We start from the raw sequence: 25,375 nt of genomic DNA on the forward strand, positions 1-25,375 counted from the left end.
TTAATTGATAAGTGGGATAGGGAACTGGTTGCTAAAGGCTGAAGGGGGAGAACCCATCAACCCTTTTAATTCTATATTGAAGTCCCAAGGGGGAAAGGGTTCCCGAAATAGGGGGAAAACATGTGAACGGCCCTTAAAGAATCTAGCCACTGAACGGTGAGAAAATACAGTATGGCCCTTGATAGGAGGGAGATGTGCAGGTATTGCTGCTTACTGGACCCTTATGGAACTAATATAATGTCTAGATTATTCCAGGGTTAGGAGCTAATCCAATATCACTGAAATTGATGTTCTCAAAGGAGAATGGCCCAATAGAAAATCTTTCCCACTTAGCTTTATATGTCCGCGTAGTTGAAACTTTCCTGCTTTGGAGTAGAATGTTATGAACTTCAGCTGAACAGCTTTTTTTTTTTCTTGGTGAGTGTATGATCTGACTGTTCTTCTGTGAGACTGTTGGGCAGATCAGGCAAAGTCAGTGGGGCTGCACTGAGAGATTCGCCAAATCTGAACATGAGAAGTGCCTGACTTATGATGGGGCTATTATCATAATTCATCTATCATTTTGCTTCCTCAGGACTTTTGCTATTATGCAGATCGGGGGGTGGGGGGGGGGCATATGTAGTCTCAATGTTGACGAGATGAGAAAGGCATTTGACAGAGTGCCCCGTGTGGAGCCCACTCTGGAGCACGATACCTGGTATTTCTTGTTGTTATCTGGAGCAAATAGGTCAGAAGGACATGGAGAGGGGCACTGAGTCTACTGAATATCTATGAAAAATGATTAAAGAATATTAAAAACAATTCTTTTTTTTTAATCCAAGATGCAAACTAAAACTAAAATAACTACCTATAACAATACTAACTGCAACAGTCACAAAAGAGCAGGTGAGCCATGAAAGATTCCATCTGACTGCCGTGGGCAATAAGAAGGAACTGAGGGACAGCTGAACCTATGACCCCACCCCCACCACCCTTTTATGTCTTCATTTGGGAGGGGTGGGTGAATATCTATGGCACAGATGCAGCCCCAACAGAAGCTGCTGGCCAATAGAGTCTAGTCGTACATACATGAAGCCCATGTGCACCAAGAGTAAAGTATATGTGGATAATCACTCCAAGAAGAGTGATATCTCTTTCCACATATTAAAAAAAGTTATGCCAAAATGCAAGTGACAATATTGTGGTCCCTGCCTTTTACATTTGTCAAGGTTCCTCCCCCACTCTGAACTCTAGGGTACAGATGTGGGAACCTGCATGAAAAACCTCCTAAGCTTATCTTTACCAGCTTAGGTCAAAACTTCCCCAAGGTACAAAATATTCCAACCTTTGTCCTTGGATTGGCCACTACCACCACCAGACAAATACTGGTTACTGGGGAAGAGCTGTTTGGACACGTCTTTCCCCCCAAAATACTTCCCAAAACCTTGCACCCCACTTTCTGGACAAGGTTTGGTAAAAAGCCTCACCAATTTGCCTAGGTGACTACAGACCCAGACCTTTGGATCCTAAGAACAATGAACAATCCTCCCAACACTTGCACCCCCCCTTTCCTGGGAAATGTTGGATAAAAAGCCTCACCAATTTGCATAGGTGACCACAGACCCAAACCCTTGGATCTGAGAACAATGAAAAAGCATTCAGTTTTCTTACAAGAAGACTTTTAATAAAAATAGAAGTAATTAGAAATAAGAAATCCCCCCTGTAAAATCAGGATGGTAGATACCTTACAGGGTAATTAGATTCAAAACATAGAGAACCCCTCTAGGCAAAACCTTAAGTTACAAAAAAGATACACAGACAGAAATAGTTATTCTATTCAGCACAATTCTTTTCTCAGCCATTTAAAGAAATCATAATCTAACACATACCTAGCTAGATTACTTACTAAAAGTTCTAAGACTCCATTCCTGGTCTATCCCTGGCAAAGACAGAATATAGACAGTCACACAGACCCTTTGTTTCTCTCCCTCCTCCCAGCTTTTGAAAGTATCTTGTCTCCTCATTGGTCATTTTGGTCAGGTGCCAGCGAGGTTACCTTTAGCTTCTTAACCCTTTACAGGTGAGAGGAGATTTCCTCTGGCCAGGAGGGTTTACCCTTCCCTTTATATTTATGACAACATTCAAGAAAACTTTGTATTTTCTCTTCATGGTCCAGATTCAACAAAATAAAAGTAATCCAGTTTTCACAATGTAAACCTCAAGCAAAGGCAAAGAAGCTCTGAAAGCTGGAAGCCTTTCTCAAGATTCACTGCCATTAATTTTACAGGCTTTTCCTGGTAAAAGGCAGAAGAGTGTTTTGAATATATTCCAACAAAATCAGTATTTGTATAGAAGCTTTAAAAAAATCTAGTATTTTTCTTACTTTAGAATTAATAGGCCTCTTTTTAAAATGTTTTTTTTCTACACCTCCAGACCTCATTTCTGAAAGTGTTTCTGTATTCTTACAGATATACCGCTAATGATTGTTCTTAATAAAGTTTTAACCACAGTTTGACTCCTATTTTAGAATCAAAACTAGCAACATAATTAAAATATTTTACATATAAAAGATAGTTCTCTCCAGGGGTAAAAAGTATAGAGCCACCTTGGTCTTTCTCTATTTTTGTAATTAAACCAACCCTCCCCAAAATGTGAAGAATTGTTCTCTGTCTTGTATCCAAGCAGACAAAGATGTATTTTTTATTAGAAAGAAAGAAAGAATAACGCAAGTTATACCTGAAATTTTGAAAGATTCATTGTAATGAATTGGACTTGTTCAGTCTCTGATTGCCTGACAGCAGTATAGCAGTCTCCAACCTACTTCTATATTGATCTGATAGCCTATGTGGCAGTGCATGAAGGATAACCTTCTGTGTCAGGTACAGCAGCAGGTGTCATATCCATTGAACTGGCTCCTGCCCTGATTACAATGAATCTGTTTTGAGCACCTGGCAACCATGACAGGCTCTTTCATCTCTGTATAAAAAACACCAACTCAAAAGTTTACTGAATATAAATGGGAAACTCACCAGACAATATCAGCTGATACAGGGCAGGAGTTGAGTCCACTGCAGACATATTATATTTGGGTAAAAGACTGTTTAGACTTGTAAGAAGTTCCTTATCATGAATATCAGTACTGAGTGTCCATCTCAAATATTCCCGAGAAGTACTGCTAGACTTTTATAAGGCAGAATTTAAAGTTAGATAATCAGCATGAGATGATAAATCCTGTGTTTCTAATATTTTAGGAGAATGTATTTCTACATGGGGCAATTGCCCAAGTAAAACTGAGTAAGACAGCATGTCACTGGAAGATGCAAATAATGAATGCCCCTCAGGGTAATCGACCATTGTGTCTATATATTGAACTTCCGTAGACTGAAGGTGCATATCCAGAACACTTGATTGAACTGTTTTGGAAAATATGTTGAGAGTCTCATCTGGATTGATCTGTAAATTTGTTTTGTGATCAGAAGAACTATCTGCTATGTGGCTGGTAACTGGTTCTTGAAGTGCACCACTCAGCTGAGTATGTAAGAAAGTATCTTGACCCTTTAACTGAGACATTTCCATAATGACATCATATAGATTTGATTCCAATGGTAGGACTGGTTTTGCCATCAGCTTCTCAGAAGCAGTTAATTTTCCTATCAGATAATTGTTGAAAATGATGGTTCTATAAAGATGGTTTGTGAAGGTACAATGGTTATACAGTCTGAATGAATACATGGAAAAATAATGTTCAATTCTTGCAAGGACGTAGATAGAACATATCCTTCTCTTAGGAATTTAACTGTACTTCTTTTAGTGGGATATGAGGATGACAGTTCTGTGTACTCCACTGATGATGATATTTCACTAGCTGAAGAAAACAAATGCCCAGAAGTAATCGCAGTAGCTCCCATTAGTGTGAACCAGCTGGTTAATATCATTGAGTTCATCCAGAATGTCTCATAAAAAGGGGACTGTTTGCTATGCAAAACTTGATCTGAGAATTCATCAGAGGGTTTTATTTCAGTCATAGAACACGTTGTACATGTTTGGCTTAATTCACTTAAAGAATCAGCAGACTGTGATTTGATGTTTGTGAGTCTCTGGTCGATGGATAAAAAGGTAATAACTAGACATTCACTGGGAAGGGATGTTTGCATTTGGGCTTTGTGCATAACTAATGAGCTAACGAAAGCTGCCTGTTTTTGAAAAAAATGTCTTAACAGGAGAATCAAGAGCTATTGAGGGGTTCAGTGAACTCCAGTGCTCTCCTACTGATGTTGAGAAAACAGATGACTGTTCTCCAGTACCCTCTTGATGCAATCTAGAGAGAATTGAAGGTGCACTCATAGAAGCAGTTGTAAGCAGGCATCCATGGGAGAGTAATGAGTAACTATTTAATTCAATCTCAACTCCTGGTATGCTACTAATTACTGAACTCACGTCTGTTGCCGATAAAGAAACAGTCTGATGGCTCTCTAATGATGAAGCTTGTGTTGAGTAAACAGAAACTGTCATTAAGGAACAACTGATAAATGGGGTCATATCATACTTATCCTGGGGAAGCAATCCTGACATTAATTCTATGGAAGTACCAATGGCCACATGTGGCAGAGGTGTGATGTCAGATTTTATTTGTGCTGAGACTAGAGCAGCAAAACTAAGAATTTGTGGAGAGAGAACATCTGTTGAGGAAGCTAGCCTGAATATTGTTAAAGACTCTCCAGTGGCAATTACTTCTCCTAGTCCATTGCTTTCAAAAGATATGCTGGAGTTTAAGCTAGCCACATTAGTGGTCAGAAGAATCCCATAGCTGACAATGTCTGTCTTTTTCAGACCTTTAAGGATAAAAAGTAGAAAAGAATTAGAAGAAAATAAAAAATGAACAACTTTGGCCCTGGGCTGAATCTGCAGCAAATTGCACTGCCACCTACATACCATTAATTCTCACCAAGGCATTATATAGCAGACAAATACAACTCCATAAATCATATTCTTAATAAAAGTGTAAGAGAGGTTTTAGTGACCTCAAGAGCTGAGTAAACACAAACCCTCCCATTACTCACTTTCTGTGTGAGGGCCAGAGTCAGAACAAATGGCATTGCTGAGAACAGAAGTATTAAATTTTCTAAATCAATATAAAAATGAATGAATTACAAATCTTTGCCACTGAGAACTTCAGTGAATTAGTTGATATGATGTGTTGGAAGAATTACAGTCATATTTACTAATTGGATCTCAGACAATTTGGTTATCTACATCAACGAGGACTATTACCAACTTAAAAAACCAACATAACTGCAACAAATCCTGAAACGATTAGCCTCGACAGAAAATCAAATGTTAAATAAAACTGCATTACCTAAATAAAACGAGGACCTCTAAAATGACTTACTTCTTATAAAAATAATCACTTTGGGGGACACTTAAGATAGAGGCAAGCAATTATGGCATTTAATGTACAATGTCCATCATATTTAATACCATTAATTAAACTAATAGATCACAATTTAGGGTGTGTCTACAGTGCAGCTGGAGGTATAATCTCCAATACTTACTTTGATTAAGCTCGAGTGCTAAGAATAGCAGTGTAGCAAGGCATGCATAGGTGGCGGCAAGGCCTAGGTTCCTGAATACGTACCTAGGGCCTTGGGCAGGATTACACTGCTATTTTTAGTGCGACGGCTTGATCTAAGCAAGCGCATGTATATCTTTGAAGCTGCAAATTACACCTCCAGCCGCAGTGTAGATGTACTATTAGACATATGACAGTCAAAATACACCACTACCCTTACGTTACTGTTCAATTTTAGAGAAAAGGTTTCCAAACTAGTGCAAGGGACTTTCATTTCTCTGCATGTGAAAAACACAGCTATAAACAGTTAAAATGAACAAAAGCTTGATGATATTGTTGTAGATGTTCTTATGTATAAAAACATTTCTAAGCAAAGAAAAGGATGCACTGAGTGAAGATGTGAACTAGAAAGAGAAGTCCAAGGTCCCCATAGAGCAAGACACATTATCTGCCTGCTGCTGACAAGCCATGGAAGAAGGGGAGGCTGGAATTAGGGTCAGAGAGAGCTAAACAGGATATAAGGCATACAAAACTGTACACACCAACAAAGCTAAATGAAAACCAAGTGATGAGAGAGTTCAATTTTCTGCACTGGTAGGGTCAGGTACTGGGACAGGAAATCATTTTCTGAAAGAAAACACTAAACTTCCAATTATGTTTAGACAGATTAACTAAGGATGGTGAGAAAACTCACAAAGAGAGAATGAGGCATAATAGAAAGAAAGAGTTAACATTTGGAAAACAAACAAACAGAGCCAAGGAAAAGAAAACATTTTTGTTCTACACTGTCACCTGTTATAAGGCACTAATAAAGAGACAAGTTTCAACATGTGGATTCCTCAGAGCTTTATTCATTCTATCACCATCTTACCTTGGGATATCTGCATTGTATGAAAATCAGGAGTAGCATGTTTAGACCAAATCCCAGTAGAAACAGGCATTGCTGGAGTAAGGTCACTGTCTAAAACCTCAGTAGGGGGCACTCCATCCATTTCAGTGGTAGTTCTGTTGCTCTGGGGGATAGCAGGTAAACAGGTGATATTGTTTATTCCATCATTGCAAAGAAACCCAGCGGAGCAGGTCTGTATTAGGCAATCATTGTAATTAAGCTCACAGCTTCGTCCCTGAAAGAGAATTTTTAAAAAGCCATTTTTGAAGGCCATTTGCATTTTCATAGTCACATTAGATAGTGCAAATTATTGCTTTCTTTTGATCTTAAAATGCACTGTGTTTATACTAGGCTTTAAGAACTTTCCAAAACTAATCTAATCTGACAGCAAATTTTGCCCAACTAATTTCATCGCAAAATGAAATTATATTTCTTGATTTTAAAACAACAATGCCATTTTGTCTTCCTCTTAATACCAAAAACAATTCTTAGTAAAAATAAAGATATGTTTCAAACATAATGTACATTAGCAAATATCGTAATAGTGTTGCCACCAATAATAAAAGTCCTTTTAAAATCATATTCTGTATAATACAACAATATCCTGGTTGGTGGTTAACATACAATAATACAGAAGGTACTAAACAAAGTATTTATCTTTACACCAACCTGCATGTTTTGTTCTGATTCTATAATTACTTTATGTTCTATTGTCTGGCAATATTGATAGCCCTCTTATGCTTTAACTTGATTTACGTAGCCTGTTGCTGCCACATCCTCACAAAGCAGCTTGTAGCACACTGAAATTGAAGTTAGCTCTTGGGGAAGAAAGAATTGTGGTATATGTCTAAATAGCCTCAGAATGCATTTCACTGTGACTCTCCGTTTTTATAAACAGGGTACCCAACCCTTGGGAAGTCTGAAATATCCATCAATCATACATTCAAAATTCCTATCCACAGTGCAGTTACAAAGGGAAGAATGAATGTAGTTTCTGGGATGGTAATTCTGTGTGTCTGTCTATAAAAGATATAAACTCATGGGTAAATTAAATACACACTGGCACACAAACATTAAAGCCAGCTTTGGCTTTCTTTTTTAGTTCAGCTAGTCTTCCCTGTTCATTAAAAAAACATACTTTCCAATGTTACTCAAACACCTGGGAAAGAATGGTGACTTGGCTTTACAGGAACTGGGGTTTCTTTTAGATGTGTGGTACAATTGGATCCCACTTCTGGTGACCATGAATTTCATGAACATGTGATTGGATTCTTTTGGCCAGCAGTGTCCATTCGGGCCACACTTTCTCTCTGGATGCCCTCACCCAAGGACATAAAAGGGAGAGCCTGGCTAATTGTCCCTCAGTTCCTTTGACAACACAGAATTCCAGAGCTCTAGGAGTCTGCAGAAGTGTGGAAGGAAGGTGGGTTGTAGCATCCACGTGAACAATACATTCTTGGAGAACAACAGTAAGGTACATAATCATTTTTTCTTCTTTCAGTGATTGTCCATATAGATCACACCTCCCGGCTTGACGGTGGGAGCGAAGGAGTTCTATTTAAACAAGGATTGCAGGACGGCTCTACCAAAGCAGACATCCAGTCTGGAAGCCTCAACTAAGAAATAGTGCTGGGTGAATATGTGGACTCATTTCCACATAACCATCCTGTAACTTTCTAAAATAATAATGTTTCTTAAGGCATCAGTGCAGGCTGCCTCAGATGGAGTGGGCTGCAATGTGTATACATGGATCTTACCTGGCTAACCCACAGCAAGATCTTATAGTTAAATATCCATTTAAGCAGTTGAGAAGATATGGCCTGAACCTTAATGTTGCCTGCAGAGGTCACAAAAAATCTAGGGGAGTTCCTGAAAGGCCACGTCCTACCAAGATAATATGATAGTGCTCCCAACATATCAAAGATGTCTAGTTTAGCTTCCTCTTAATTTAAATGAGCTTTGGGGAAGAAAATTGGTAGGTGAATAAATTTATTCAAATTAAAATCTGACTTGATCTTGGGCAGAAACTTGGGCTAAGGCCTAAGAGTCACCTTATCTTTATGAAGTACCATGCAACGTGGACCAGCTTTGAAAGCCTGAATTGCACCTACTCTCCAAGCTGACGTTAAGGCTTCAAGGAAGGGTTGTATAAGAACAGCTCACTAGGAGCTCACAGAGGAGGCCCATTTAGCCTATTAACACTATATTGGGGTCCCAGAGAAGTGTGGAAAATATGAGCATGAGACCATTGAAGAATTTAGTAACTGTACAGTGAGAGATAAGATATATGGCCCTGAATATGAGTGTAATGTGCAGAAATTGTTGCTAAATATACTTTTTATGGAGTTGATGGGAAATCTCAATTGTTTTAGGGCTAGTCAATGGAACAAAACAGAAGAAATGTGATTGTCAAGGTGTCAGGTGATTTTGAGGATCCTGAAATGGGATATAAAAACTCTACACTGGGCAACAAGGGGTTGAGGAGCTGCTCTGGGCTCAGCCAGCCCTGCCCCACCACACCTGCAAGAGATGCACAGACTGGAGAAAGAGTTAAAAAGGAGCAGATCAGCTTATCTGTGGACAGGCCAGGGAAGAGAAAGGACCTTTACCTTGCAATACTGAGGAAAGGGCTGAGGGAAAGCAAGATTTCTCCCATTACCAGCTGCTTGATTGTCCCTTCCTGAGGGAAGGGAGGGCCTGCCTCTGATAGACCCTGAGAGGGAGACATATTCCCCTCCCACATGCTAACCCAATTTATTTATGTTAATTCCCCATGTTTTGTTTATTGACTGCCCCTGAAAGGGAGAGACTTGGTACTGACCTGACCAGAGTGCCAAGGCACACGAGGAGGCAGCTGCCACTCCAAGAGGGAGAGAGCTACCTTGCCAAGCCAAGCCCCAAGCAGTGAGCTGACCCCTTCCTACACTCCTGTTACAGACTGTGAACTTTGGACAATACCAGGGTGATAGGAAGTGGCCCAGGGATTGAGATCTTAAGGTGCTCGTAGGTGTCAGATCCTTTTGTTGATCTCACAGGGCTCTAGGTCAGAGCCCCGTGGATTTGAGGGCCACAGCTCCCCTACCAACCCTACACCCTTCACATGTCCAAGGGTTACAGCCCCCTGACCACTAGGCAACTCTCCTCATGAGCAAAGACCGACACAGATGCCCAAATAGAAAACTTTTCCCCACTTTGCTTTGTAAATCAGTCTCGTAGAGGTTTTTTTTTTGAAGTGTGTGTTGGTTGTTTGTTTTTGCTATGAACCAGAATGTTTTGAACTTTAGCTGAATGGCTCCTTTCTGTGGCATTTAATCATTTGGCATGTTGGCTGCCAGATGTAATGGTGCTGATTTGGGTGCAGGATCTGTCTGTGGTTCTGTGAGACTGTCATGCAGCATAGATAATGTGATTGGGGATGCATTGACAGGATGGTTAGATTCAAGCACAAGAATTGCTTGGCCCATGCTACGGCTAACATGATCACCAAGCCTCTGTATGATATCAGTTCCCTGAGGATGCTAAATACCCACAGGACTGACCAGTAGGTGTGCATCAATCCCATTGTCCAAAAGGTATCTGAGGAAGGTATCTGATTTTCTAGAGAACTCTGAATGCATGGCAGGTACAGCGCATAATCTGATTAAGTAGGCAGAAAATCCAAAACCAAACAGCCTCTTAAAAGAGTGGAAATAACCTGACCCCCTCCTCCCCCATCCACTGAGCTGGCACATGGCTCTGATATTGTCTGTCAGCACTTGGATTGTGGAAACTAGACTGTGGGAATTATGCTTTGCATGCCAGGCAGAAGGCTCTGAAATCCACAATATTTAGTTGAAGATAGGCTTCTTGTGGAGAACACATGCTCTAAATCTGTAGGCACTTTAAATGAATCCCCATTCCTGAGTGGAAGTATCTGTCACCAGAGTCTGGGCAGAGGTGAAGAGAAGGGTACTCCCTTGAAAACATGAAGGCAGCCTTTCACCAGTTTAACAAAGAGAGAACTTCCTGTGGGATTGTCATCTGGAGGTCCATGAGATGTTTGTTTAGCAGATACGCTGATTTTAACCACCTTTGCATGGAGTATAGAGGAAGTCTGGCAAACTGTGTCATGTCGGTGCAGGAAGCCATAAGACCAAGAAGTCTGAGGCATGCTCTTACTAATATCTTTGGATGAGCCTTAGATAGTTGACAAGGACCACTATAGTTTGGAACCTTTCTTGTGGGAGACAAGCACTCACTGACCTCACATCTATGATGGCTCCTATGGACTTTGTAATTTGAGTTGGAGTGAAAGTGGATTTTTCCCTTTTCATTTTGAAGCCCAAATTAGAAAAGAGTCTTTGGATTACATGGATCAAGCTGTGCATATTCTGGGGAGATGTATTGCAGATGAGTCAATGGTTGAGATAGGGGTACACCTGAATACTTTGTCATCTCAAATAAGCTGCCACCATGGACAAGCAATGGGTGAAAACCTTCAGTATTGTGGAAAGATGAAAGGGCATGATCCTGTATTGGTAGTGAATCTTCCTTACCCTAAATCTGAGATATTTCCTCTGAGCTGGGTGTATGGAGAGTTACCTTGAAGGTGGAGAGAGACAAACCAGTCTTGAGGCTCTAACAAGGGGATTATAGAGGTTAAAGTCACCAACCTGAACTTGAAATGATGGATGAGCTTGTTGAGATATTGAAGGTCCAGGATAGGTTGCCAACCCCCTTTCTTCTTTGGGATTAGAAATAATTGGAGTAGAACCCTTTGCCCCAGAATGCTAAGGACATTTCCTCCACTGCTTCAGGTTGTGGCAGGGATGCCATGTCCTGTTTCAACAGTGTCTTGTGAGAAAGGTCCCTGAAAAGGGATGGGGAAAAAAAGATGGGTGGTAGGTAGGTCCTAGAATTGTATTCAATACCCCTTTGCTGACAAACTCTAAGACCCACTGGTCCTTGATGATGCCTGCCCAAATGTTCCAGAAAGGTGCAAAGTGGTTGTCAAAAAGTGATCTGTGTGAGAAAAAGTATAGATCATTTGTAGGTTCTGCCAGGCTCTGGACTATGGAATCAAAGTTGCTCTCAAGAGAAAGATGTGGAGTTCACAGCAGCTGAGGAAGTGGAACAGGGGTGCCCGCATTGGGATCTCTGGTTCTTCTTTAGTGTTTTGCATGTTCTCTGTGGTTTATAGTAGAATGGGATACAGGGACTCTGCTTGCAGAGCCTTTGGTGTCTGGTTCGCTTTCTCCTTGGGGATGGGGTGTGCAAATCCAGAGAGCACAAGATAGCGCCAAGAGCCTTTTAACAAATTGAAGACTTTGTCAGCCTTGGAGTTTAAGAAGTCACAGCCCTAAAAGACAAGATCCTCTATAATTGTCTGAATCTATTTAGATATCCTTGATGACGGGCACCAGGAGAATGTTTGCATCACCACAGATATAGCCATAGTGCATGCAGCAGTGTCAATCACATCGAAAGCAGCCCTCAGCGAAGTCTGAGCAATCATCTGCTCTTGAGCATGATCTATGATACATGACCATGGCACCAGATGCAAATAAAAGTACTCAAATATATTGGGAGGGACTTGGTATGTCTGTCTGCTTCTTTGGATATTGTTGATATTGATGTTGGAGTCTGCCACAATTCCTTTGCAAGCTGCAATGATCCCTCGTTAATAGGCATGGAAGGTCTACCAGGCATGAAAGAGAATAGACTGTTTAGCTGATTTTTTGACTTCTCTTGCTCTAGCTCCAGCTCCATCAAATCTTGGAATGCCTTACTATCATCCATTGGACAAGGCATGGAGGGATTCACTGCCTCAGCAGAGGCCGATGATGAAATTGCTGCTGGGATCAATTGTTCCTCAGCATCTGTTTGTTGACTCTCCTTGCTCTCCTCCTCCTATTTATTTAGGATCTCTGAATGCACCAACTGATTTGGGTTGGGAAGGTCTATACAATCTCCTAGTGGAAGGAGATCTAACATTATAATAGGGTGGCAGTGAAACCTGGCTTGTGAGAATTGGGATGCATACTCCAGGGTGCCGAGTAGGGCCATAAGTGATGACAAAATGAATATCGGACTGATGGACACAGAGGAGAATACCTGGGGGTATTCTGTGGGGCCTGTTCCTTGTGAGACGTATGCCTTTTCCTGTTCAGTGAACATTTTCTTGAGTTCCTCCCTAATTCCCAAAGTGATAACCACAGAGAGGAAGAGTAAGCAGAGGATGATTCCCTTCTTAATAAATAAGGAGAAAATGAAAAGGAGTATTTCTTCTCCAGCAGTGGGGCAACCCTGTCTTGTATGGTAGGGTGTTCCTGTGTCTCTTCTATCCAGGAAGGGAGGTGAGTTGGTACAAATGCCAGAGTTCCTGCTTGTATAAGTAGGATGATAAAAATGGTACCAAGAAGTTCAGGATGGAGATGCTGAGTACCAGAATGTTGGATACCCAGAGTTCTGGATACCAGTCAGTCAGTGCTGGAGGAAAATATGGTCCCAGATTTCACCAGTACCACAGACATTAATTTCACTATGGTTCTTGTCAAGGTTCCTCCCCCACTCTGAACGCTAGGGTACAGATGTGGGGACCTGCATGAAAACCTCCTCAGCTTACTTTTACCAGCTTAGGTTAAAACTTCCCCAAGGTACAAATTAATTTTATCCTTTGTCCTTGGAATATCCACTGCCACCACCAAACTCTAACTGGGTCTACTGGGAAACGTAGTTTGGACATGTCTTACCCCCCCAAATCCTCCCAATCCTTGCACCCCACTTCCTGGGAAAGGTTTGGTAAAAATCCTCACCAATTTGCATAGGTGACCACAGACCCAAACCCTTGGATCTGAGAACAATGAAAAAGCATTCAGTTTTCTTACAAGAAGACTTTTAATAGAAATAGAAGTAAACAGAAGTAAAGGAATCACCCCTGTAAAATCAGGATGGTAGATACCTTACAGGGTAATTAGATTCAAAACACAGAGAATCCCTCTAGGCAAAACCTTAAGTTACAAAAAAGACACACAGACAGAAATAGTCATTCTATTCAGCACATTTCTTTTCTCAGCCATTTAAAGAAATCATAATCTAACACATACCTAGCTAGATTACTTACTAAAGTTCTAAGACTCCATTCCTGGTCTATCCCCAGCAAAAGCAACATATAGACAGACCCAGACCCTTTGTTTCTCTCCCTCCTCCCAGCTTTTGAAAGTATCTTGTCTCCTCATTGGTCATTCTGGTCAGGTGCCAGCGAGGTTACCTTTAGCTTCTTAACCCTTTACAGGTGAGAGGAGTTTTCCTCTGGCCAGGAGGGATTTTAAAGGGGTTTACCCTTCCCTTTATATTTATGACAGTTCCTATGTACCAGAGGGACCCATCTTAGGTCATTGCTATGCTTTGATTGCAGAGCCTTAGACAAGTCTAACACATGGTGATTTTTGAGTCCCACTGTCACAGACCCTGGGGGAAATCCGTATGTCTTAGCCCTGAAGGAAGACTTTGTTTGTCTCAGAAACTGACATCTTTGAGTGAGCCTGAGAGCTCTAAGATGAACCACAGTTCACAGGAGCACTCAGGGATAAAGCCTGTTCAAGCCTGCAAGAGCCTTTCTCCTGAGTATCTGAGGAGGCTTTCATGAACACTTCAGGAGGAATTATTTAAGGCTAGCTTCTCTTGCCTTCAGAGTTCTCTTGGAAAAGGAATGACAAAGGCACACATATTGTTTGTTGTTCAGCAGAACAGCCGCATCACAAGAGGGGCAAATTTTTAACCCTGGGGAATTTGTATCAGTCATAGAGGCTAGATCCTGATACCAGGAAAGTCCCTATCAGTAACAAGTCTTTTTTTTTTAAGCCAACAGGAATAAAAATAATCAGAAAAAACTGACAACTATATTATCTAGATTAATATACTAACTAGATATATATGGGATTTGAGTCACGCAGCGTGCAACAGAAGTGGACAATGCCAAACATTCTGTGTTATACCCACAGATGATTTAAAAGAACTGTGGGATGCTTGGACTGTTCTGATTTTTATACCTCTGGGTGTGGGAGAGTTGTGAGGGCATTCAGTGTCCAGGCATGGCCCCAATAGACAGTGCTGGCCAAAAGATTCTGAACTTGCATACCTGGGGTGCACGCTCACCAGAAGTGGGATCCATGCGGACTGTTATCAGAAGATGAATAGGAGTGTTTGGACTAATATGAAACTGAATTTCAAGTCCAATTAAACCCTGATGGAATTAAAGGAATCTCAGAAAATGAACTAAAGAAAAGATAGAGTTAAGACTAACTTTCAAGCTATATTGAGAATTTCTCATCACAAAGATAAAAACAATATAACCACAAAGTTTAAGAAGTTTTACACCCTGCAGCATATGCATTAGCAGACTGCATATTCATGAACTGCAGATGCTACCAAACCATCCCAATAAAAGTGTTGAGCCAATGAAAAGCTGATAGCAGCTATTTGAATCCAGCCAAGTCCCTGACAGAAGTGTGTCTTTCACCTTCTGAGAAACTATGGAAAGGGTATAAATCTCTCTGAATTGAGATATGAACTCAGTAGTCTTATTTCAACAGTCTTGTTTTGCATCAGCCTATTCATTTCACCTTTTTCAAGCAAGCAAACTGCATCAAGACTAAAAGAAAAGAAGCCACAACACAGCAACAAGAAGAAGCAAGCTTCCAGTCTAGCAATGCATCTGCAAGATGATGACATCATCAAGACTTCAGCAAAATTGGTGAGATGGTGATTGCAAAAGCACTACTGAGGGATTAAATGTAAACTATTCTTGTAAAAAAAGTTATGGAATGTTGAAATGCCATTGTAATTTAAGATACTAACTTCTCCTGTTAAGCACTAGATTGTTCAGACTCTTTACTCCTGGAGAGGAGACATAAGCTAACCTTGATAAACAGAAAGAAGAAGTGGGATGTAATTTAAATTTAAAATGGGTAGTATTCATTAATTTGCCTGTCTCAAGACCACTCGTTAAGATGATTTGGGTGTGTAAGAAAAAATGTTATTTCATCTAAGTCTTGAATGGCTTCTTCTAAGTAACCAAGTTAACTAAGTTCCATGACCTGGAAAAAAAATTAAGATTACTTACCTCTGCCCATTATAAAAGGATTTTATGTTACCCATGATCCCTAAACAGGAATTATCAACCCTTAAAGGAAATTCCCTTGCTCATCTATAAACTGTTTTAGTTATATATGATACTCTAATGATATGGGGAATAATATACTTTGTTCTTAACTTACCATTCTATAAGGTATATTATCTCTGTTGAAAGCACTCCACAGAGAGATAACCATTATTGACTGCTTGTTTTTGTTTTTGTTTCATTCACCTTTTCCTTTTTTTATTAATACATGTATTTTGCTTTTCTTTCATCATGATAAGAACCTCATGTGACAAAAATAATATAGGTTTGATCCCTGAATTAGCATTTTGAGAAACAATTATTAAGATTGGGCCTATTTCCTTTCTCTCGAGATTATATTTCTTTTAGTAATTTCAGGGATAAAATTATTTGGTGCTCATCACCTACATATACTCTTTTGCACCCCAAAACCCATTCCATAATTTTACCCAGGATTGATGTCAGACTTACTGCCCTCCTGTTACCTGGGTCATTCCAGTTACTCCTTTTAAACATTAGTTTTTCACCAATCCTCTGGAACATCCCCAGAGTTTAATTTGTTAAAAATCAACAATAGTCATCCAGTGAACATTCTCAGCCAATTCTTTTAATAGCCTTGGATGCCAGTTATCCAGTCCTTGTGATTGACAAATATTTAACTGTAATAGCTGCTGTTTAACATCCTTGCTAATTACTGATCAAATAGGAAGTATTTCCTAATAACTGTAAGATATGACAGGTTTCAGAGTAGCAGCCGTGTTAGTCTGTATTCGCAAAAAGAAAAGGAGTACTAGTGGCACCTTAGAGACTAACCAATTTATTTGAGCATAAGCTTTCGTGAGCTACAGCTCACTTCATCGGATGCATTCAGTGGAAAATACAGTGAGGAGATTTATATACACACAGAACATGAAAAAAATGGGTGTTATTACCGGCAGGAGAGCGGGGGGAGAGGAGGGAAGAAAAACCTTTTGTAGTGATAATCAAGGTGGGCCATTTCCATCAGTTAAAAGTAACGTCTGAGGAGCAGTGGGGGGTGGGGTTGGGAAATAAACATGGGGAAATAGTTTTACTTTGTGTAATGACCACATCCACTCCCAGTCTCTATTCAAGCCTAAGTTAATTTATCCAGTTTGCAAATGAATTCCAATTCAGCACTCTCTTGTTGGAGTCTGTTTTTGAAGTTTTTTTGTTGAAGAATTGCCACTTTTAGGTCTGTAATCGAGTGACCAGAGAGATTGAAGTGTTCTCCAACTGGTTTTTGAATGTTATAATTCTTGACGTCTGATTTGTGTCCATTTATTCTTTTATGTAGAGACTGTCCAGTTTGACCAATGTACATGGCAGAGGGGTATTGCTGGCACATGATGGCATATATCACATTGGTAGATGTGCAGGTGAACGAGCCTCTGATAGTGTGGCTGATGTGATTAGGCCCTATGATGGTGTCCCCTGAATAGATATGTGGACACAGTTGGCAACAGGCTTTGTTGCAAGGATAGGTTCCTGGGTTAGTGGTTCTGTTGTGTGGTGTGTGGTTGCTGGTGAGTATTTGCTTCAGGTTGGGGGGCTGTCTGTAGGCAAGGACTGGCCTGTCTCCCAAGATTTGTGAGAGTGATGGGTCGTCCTTCAGGATAGGTTGTAGATCCTTGATGATGCGTTGGAGAGGTTTTAGTTGGGGGCTGAAGGTGATGGCTAGTGGCGTTCTGTTATTATCTTTGTTGGGCCTGTCCTGTAGTAGGTAACTTCTGGGTACTCTTCTGGCTCTGTCAATCTGTTTCTTCACTTCAGCAGGTGGGTATTGTAGTTGTAAGAATGCTTGATAGAGATCTTGTAGGTGCTTGTCTCTGTCTGAGGGGTCGGAGCAAATGCGGTTGTATCGTAGAGCTTGGCTGTAGACGATGGATCGTGTGGTGTGGTCTGGGTGAAAGCTGGAGGCATATAGGTAGGAATAGCGGTCAGTAGGTTTCCGGTATAGGGTGGTGTTTATGTGACCATCGCTTATTAGCACTGTAGTGTCCAGGAAGTGGATCTCTTGTGTGGACTGGTCCAGGCTGAGGTTGATGGTGGGATGGAAATTGTTGAAATCATGGTGGAATTCCTCAAGGGCTTCTTTTCCATGATGAAGATGTCATCAATATAGCGCAAGTAGAGTAGGGGCGTTAGGGGACGAGAGCTGAGGAAGCGTTGTTCTAAGTCAGCCATAAAAATGTTGGCATACTGTGGGGCAATGCTGGTACCCATAGCAGTGCCGCTGATTTGAAGGTATACATTGTCCCCAAATGTGAAATAGTTATGGGTGAGGACAAAGTCACAAAGTTCAGCCACCAGGTTCGCCATGACATTATCAGGGATACTGTTCCTGATGGCTTGTAGTCCCTCTTTGCGTGGAATGTTGGTGTAGAGGTCTTCTACATCCATAGTGGCCAGGATGGTGTTTTCAGGAAGATCACCGATGGATTGTAGTTTCCTCAGGAAGTCAGTGGTGTCTCAAAGATAGCTGGGAGTGCTGGTAGCGTAGGACCTGAGGAGGGAGTCTGCATAGCCAGACAATCCTGCTGTCAGGGTGCTAATGCCTGAGATGATGGGGCGTCCAGGATTTCCAGGTTTATGGATCTTGGGTACCAGATAGTATGCCCCAGGTCGGGGTTCCAGGGGTGTGTCTGTGCAGATTTGTTCTTGTGCTTTTTCAGGGAGTTTTTTGAGCAAATGCTGTAGTTTCTTTTGGTAATACTCAGTGGGATCAGAGGGTAATGGCTTGTAGAAAGTGGTGTTGGAGAGCTGCCTAGCAGCTTCTTGTTCATATTCTGACCTATTCATGATGACGACAGCACCTCCTTTGTCAGCCTTTTTGATTATGATGTCAGAGTTGTTTCTGAGGCTGTGGATGGCATTGTGTTCTGCACGGCTGAGGTTATGGGGCAAGTGATGCTGCTTTTCCACAATTTCAGCCCATGAACGTCGGCATAAGCACTCTATGTAGAAGTCCAGTCTGTTGTTTCGCCCTTCAGGAGGAGTCCACCTAGAATCCTTCTTTTTGTAGTGTTGGTAGGGAGGTCTCTGTGGATTAGTATGTTGTTCAGAGGTATGTTGGAAATATTCCTTGAGTCGGAGACATCGAAAATAGGATTCTAGGTCACCACAGAGCTGTATCATGTTTGTGCGGTTGGAGGGGCAGAAGGAGAGGCTCCGAGATAGGACAGATTATTTTGCTGGGCTAAGAGTATAGTTGAATAGATTGACAATATTGCTGGGTGGGTTAAGGGAACCATTGCTGTGGCCTCTTGTGGCATGTAGTAGTTTAGATAGTTTAGTGTCCTTTTCCTTTTGTAGAGAAGCAAAGTGTGTGTTGTAAATGGCTTGTCTAGTTTTTGTAAAGTCCAGCCACGAGGAAGTTTGTGTGGAAGGTTGTTTTTTTATGAGAGTATCCATTTTTGAGAGCTCATTCGTAATCTTTCCCTGTTTGCTGTAGAGGATGTTGATCAGGTGGTTCCGCAGTTTCTTTGAGAGAGTGTGGTTGTCACGGAGTCCCCGGGCGATGCTCTGGAACTGCTCCCCATGAAGCCAGTCAGGACTCTGGGGAAGTCTCCTTTCTGTGAGCAGACTGTCTGCAGGACACACAGCTCACACAGCTTCCACCTTCCTGGGTCTGACCTTGGAGCATTCAGCATCCTCTGCCCCTCCATGCACTTCCCACAGCGAGTCCGCCCAGGCGGGGTCCTGGGGAAGCCAGAGGTCCTGCACCCCAACTTCGCAGTCAGACGTGACTCTCAGCCATCCAGTAAAACAGAAGGTTTATTAGACGACAGGAACATGATCTAACACAAAGCTTATAGGTGCAGAGAACAGGACCCCTCAGCTGGGTCCATTTTGGGGGGCAGTGAGCCAGACAACCACGTCTGCACTTCACTCCTCGTCCCCAGCCAGCCCCAAACTGAAACTCTCTCCAGCCCCACCCTATTCTGGGCTTTGTCCCTTTCCCGGGCCAGGAGGTCACCTGATCCCTTTGTTCTCCAACCCTTTAGCTCTCACCTTGCAGGGGGGAAAGGCCCAGGACAACAATTGCCAGGAGACCAAGTGTTGGCCATTCTGTGTGTCCAGACCCCTGCACACACCTGCCCTCTAGGGCTCTGCAATGATCATACACCCTTCTCCCACCCCTAGATACTTAAGAACTGCATAGGGGAAACTGAGGCACCCCCACACTATTCAGAGGAAACATTAAGAACAGTCCTGCTTCATCACATCTCTCCCCCCTTTGAGACTGAACTGAGTGAGGTCACTTTAGCCAGTGACCTGGGGAAGTTCGAACCCACAAACGTTCCCATGGATGCCCCAGCATCTCTCCCATTCCTTGGTGGGAGTTATACCAGGCCCTTCCAGTTTTATGCCCTTCCAGTTTTATGCCCTCCCTTAGGTCGGGGTTGGTCGATAGCACTCGCATGCCACATGTGGGAGGTTTACGCAGCCCGTGCCCTTTTGCCACCCCAAAACCCCTGGGGGTCAAACTGGGATCAGGTCTTCTCCCAGCACTCCAGTCTGGAGGGCTGCAATTCGGGCTCTCTTGGTTAAGAGCCCCCATCTTGACCTGGGCCACATACTGTTCACTTACAGAACTAGCATGGAGACATTCCTTTCTCAACAACCTTGTCTCCCCAACAAGCTGGCCAAACACAGCCACTTAGTTATTGGACTGTTTAAGTTTCTTAACAGCTTTCACTCCATCTGAGACCTTCTCAAAGCTATCCACACTGGACCTTTCAACAGGAAAGACAGTGGATCCATTCACAACAGAAAATTTCTGGCTGTTAGGAACTGAAACTTTCTTGATTAAATCACTTTCACACCCTTCAGTTGCAGTAAACTGCTTGCAAAGACTCCATGAGGATTCCTTTCCCTAGGGGCTTTTCTATGCAACAATTCACCCTTCACAGAAATTCTGCCCTTACCCTCTTTACCTAGGGCTTGCTCTAGAGGAACACTTTCCTGGCAACAACAGACTCTTTCTGGGTCTCACTTACATCCAGAATCACTTCTGGACCATCAGGCGGATTCCTACACAATCCCCTTTCAGGCAAACTGACAGACTTCCTAGATAAAAGGTTAGAAGCATTCTCCTTCCCTTTGCCACACACAAGTTCAGGAATCTTTTCTTCTTGCTGCAGGTTTCCACACCCTCAGTAGGTAACACAATCAAATCACCTTTCTGCTCTTCTTCTGCCCTGGCTAGGATCTCACCCTGATTAGACAGAGTTGCTACACCCTTTCCCAACAGCACACTAGCAACGGGCAAAATACAAGCACCAGAATTGTCTGGTCTCTGGGATTTTACATAGACACTAACTGGATGCGACCTAGTTACAGGGCCATTCTCCCTAGCATACACAAACTTAGGACCTGGGTTTTAGCTGGGCTTTAGCTGAATCCAGAACCAACTCTGAGACAACTGCACCATTCTCAACCATCACAGGCTGAAAGGCCCCTTCTGTCTGCTCCACAGACAAAGAAGAGCCGGACACATTTTCTCCTTTCCCAGACACACAGCTTGCGATCTCATTCCCCTTGTCCCAGCACACAGGGCTGTTCACAGACAACTGCTTGGAGATCAGAGTAGCTCCCTCCACGGGCAAGTCAATACCCCTGACAGACACAGGCACATTTCCTTCACTGTCACACTTCTCCACCCAGCTAACAGGTAAGGTACAGGGACACTCATCTTCCACTCTCCTCGCCTTCCCACACTGCTGACTAGACAAAGCCATCAGCTCACAAGGCTGCCTAGGCTCATCCAAACTTTCCTTACCAAGCACCTTGCCACTCCCACTGGGGGCCCAAGGGGCCTGACCCCAGGAAACTCCACACAGACATATAGGTTGGGGTCAGGAGTGGGAGCCTGTCCACCTCCCCACCCATCTGGCTGACGGAGTCTATGGCCTTGGGACCCAGCAAGGGAGCTAGACACCGGGGCTTTTCCGCAGGGTCCCCCGGTTCAAATCTCCAGCCTGCTCAAAGATATGAATATATCATCCTGCTTTATCAGTTACAGAACAGAAATATTTATTGATTATTTCTGTTTTTCCCCCCTGCATATTGCTTGATGATGTCCCTGGACCTAGATTAATTTATTTAGGATTTAAATTGTTTCCCATAAGGGCTTTCTGTCACCTCAGGGACAAGGCCCAAATGTTAAAGGACATAACACCATGTTATGACTACTACGAATGTTTATGTAAACTCAGAAAAAGCTGCATTTTAAACTTTAACTTGCTTTAATTTTCTCTGTCAGTTTATTCTATACTATATTTTGGAAAATGAACATAGCCTTTGTTGTTATGATTGGTGATTTGTATAGAATATTTGATGCGAGTTTTTAATTGCCAATTGTATACTGCAACTAGTAAACACCATTTTGTCTAAAAGGCAACTAAATCAGAGTGTCTTAGCACAGAACAGGACACCTATCTTGTCTAAAACATCATTTTTAGACCTATTTTGTCTAAAACATCATTTTGCAAAGAGATTGTTTTATCTAAAACAGCAGACCTTGCAAAAGAGTAAGATCCTGAGATCAAGAGGATGTTAAGAACAAAGAGGAACCATGAGTGGGGATGTGTTATCAGAATCATAAGACAAGGTAGTAAAATGGATTCTTTTGTAATTACTTTAAAATCTTCCTCCTGGAAATCTTAAGAAAAACATTGATAGTTGAGAAATATTTTGTATTAAACCTTTATTCATTTCCTAAATGTTCAGACGGCAAGCCGTTGTACAATGCATACATGCAAATATGTTAGCTAAATGCAAAGCTTCTAATGTAATTTCCTAATACCATTGCTACGTAAATGGTAAAAATGCTTTATGTTCCAAAATGGAATCTAATGACCTTCCTAAACTAACTACTAATGTGAAGAAGCCATTTAAATATAGAATATATTAGGGAATTAATTAGCTATCTGGCAAACTCAAACAATTCTTCACCCAACTCAGAAAAGAAAAGAATAATTGAATAATAACAAAAAGAATAATTTCTTCAAAAGTTGTTGCGGAAACAACTTTTAAAATAACTATTTAAGGTAAAAACTGTCTTTAAAAATACTTAATTTTAAAAAAGACTGTTTTGAGAACTAAAATCTCTTTAAGACCTTTTTTTTTTTTTTTTTTTTTTGCAATAAAAGTTCAATTCCTGTTTAACACTGATTAAACTGAGCACATATCTTGGAAAAAAAGACTGAATAAAAAGAAACAGTTAAAACTAACCTTAAAACTTATATGAGATTTTCCTGCCCCAGAAGAACAAAGACAATTAGAAGTGTGTTGCATATTCATTAAACAGACTGCCTATTCTGGAGCTGGAGATGTCACCAAAACCAAACCCCGAAGGGATGGAGCTAATGAAAGGATGACAGTAGCCAGCTTGACGCTAAGCAAGCCTGAAAAATATGTTTTCCTATAATTTCATGAAAATAGAAAGAAGCATATAAAACACTCTCTCACACACACTCCCTGCTACCCCACATAGACAAGCAGTACTCATCAACTTGTCCTGTCTATTTCTATAAGTAAGCTGCCACAGACAGCTAAGAAGAAAAAAGACACTATCAACAGAGAAATCTCAAGAAAATTAACCCAAGGATGACATCCCCAAAACATGGATTGGGGAGAGGAAATTAACTAAAACACTAGCAGTGGATTAGATTTTAAATCTATTGTAGAAATTTTATTGGGATAGGGAAATGCTCTTTTAACTTAATATATTAATAGTTTCTCTCATTAATCACCAGATGGTTATATCATATATTCCTGGAAAAACAGCAGAGACTAAACACTGGTAAACAAAAAAAGTGGGATTTAATTGAGTTTAAAATTCATAATATTTTCTAATTAGCCTGTCTTTAGACAGCTTTTTAAATGTCTTCTTTTAAATAACTTGTTTAAATATTTTCTTTGATTCCACAGGATTTAGTTATTGCCCATTAATAAAATGTATAGGTTATTTATGATAACCTGGCATGATCCACTTGTCCATAATATTATTTTGCACATCCATAAACAGTTTTTACTTACTAAGTCTGGACTCACAATATTGTTGGGAAATAATGTCTTGTATGAACCAAGAGAAAAGAGCCCTGCTAAAGGCAGGCTCACTCTCAAAGATGTAATATCTGTTAAATTAAAGAGGCATACAGAATAGGCTGAAGTGAAAGTACCAGATTAATTTGTGTTGTGTTATTTAGTTTAATATTTCCTCTTCTTTTTGAAGACTAAAATAGCCCTTATTAATCATTGTGATTATTTTGCTTAGTTTTAATTGTGGAGCCTGTTAAGATATGTGTGATGGGGCATCCACCCCACACTGGTATATAAGGGGTTAACAGAGGCCTAGGGAGACTTTGTGGAGAAGCATTCAATAGGAGAGAGGCTGTGAGCAACAGCCAATCCAGGCCTAGCAGGTTCATATAACAAGAGCCGCAGGGGAGAGCTGGGTCAGTTGCTGCCTGGAGCTCAAAAAGGGAGGCCTGGGTTCTTAGCAGGAACGGAAGTTAGCACCATGGAGAAAGCAGCTTCTGGCAGATAGTGAGAGGTGGGAGGGGATGAGAGGGAGCTCCTGGCTGGCTTTTAGGACTGACATGCTGAGGCCCTGAGGTAAGGGTGAAGGACGTGCTGGGGCAGCAGGGAAGTGGCCCAGGAAAATGTACTGAGAAGTTGGAGGGGATGCAGCACGTGGCTGCCATCTACAGGGTCCCTGGGTTGGGACCCAGAGTAGTAGGCAGACCTGGGACCCCCCCCCCCCCCCCGACTCACCATTGAGGAATTGGCAGCAGGGGAGTACAGATGGTGTCACAGCTAGAGGGCTGTGTCATGAAGAGAATGCTGTGGTCGCTGGAGTGACAGAGGTCAGAGAATAGACATGACAGTGGGCGAGGCACCATGGGGGGAGGGCATACCAACCTGCAGAGCTAATCCCCAAGATGGCCAGTAGGAGGTGCCAAAGTGGTGAGTGGAGCACCACTGCAGTATGGAAAATAATTTTGTGACTAAAACAGTGGGAGTCACATCCCTAAGTTGGCACTAAGAGAAACAATTCGTAAGAGCTAGCCTACCATTTCATTTCTCTAGACTAAATGATATTGGGGATAAAATTACTTCTCACTCAGCAATATGCACACACACACACACGTCTCTTAACCCAGATATTTTTTAACCAAATAAAATAATATTTTACATGATTATCAAACTGTGGGGTTTTAGTGCATCTAATAAATCATTCTTAAACTGCACCCAATTATGATTCAAATTTTCATGATTAAATGTTTCCGCTGGCTCCGTTTTTCAGCTTTGGGAAATGGGCCCTCTTTACCCACCAACTATGTATATATTATTGGTTAGGACTATATTAAGAATATAATAACGGTCATACTAGGTCAGACCAATGGTTCATCTGCCCCTGTATCCTGTCTCCAATAGTGGCTAGTGCCAGAGGCTTCAAGGAAAATGAACAGAACAGAGCAATTTTGAGCGATCCATCCCCTGTCATCCAGCGCTAGCTTCGAGCAGTTGGTGCTGGTCAGGGCTCAGCTGGAGTACTATGTCCAATTTTGGTCAACAACCTATAGAAGGAAAGTAGAGAAACTGGAAAGGATCCAGAGGCAAGCAATAAAGATGATCACATGGATAGAATGCAAAGGCTAAAGTGTATGTTTAGTTTGGAAAAGAGGTGATTAAAGGGGGGATATGATAGTAGTCTTCAAATACTTGGAAGGCTGCAATAACAAGGAGAAAAGTTGTTCTCTTTTGCCAG

The 25,375-nt window shown here is 41.6% G+C and overlaps 1 protein-coding gene across 1 annotated transcript in view; it reads right to left on the reverse strand.

The window, feature by feature from the left end:
* The window catches only part of LOC141984480 (protein eyes shut homolog), a 461,568-nt gene that overhangs the window by 420,786 nt on the left and 15,407 nt on the right, over positions 1–25,375 (reverse strand). The window contains exon 3 of the mRNA XM_074947560.1: positions 6,420–6,672. Coding sequence (XP_074803661.1) covers positions 6,420–6,540 — 121 coding nt within the window. The 5' untranslated portion in view covers positions 6,541–6,672. The remainder of the gene's footprint in view (positions 1–6,419; positions 6,673–25,375) is intronic.

This window comes from Natator depressus, chromosome 3 (assembly GCF_965152275.1).
Source record: "Natator depressus isolate rNatDep1 chromosome 3, rNatDep2.hap1, whole genome shotgun sequence".
Lineage (NCBI taxonomy): Eukaryota > Metazoa > Chordata > Testudines > Cheloniidae > Natator > Natator depressus.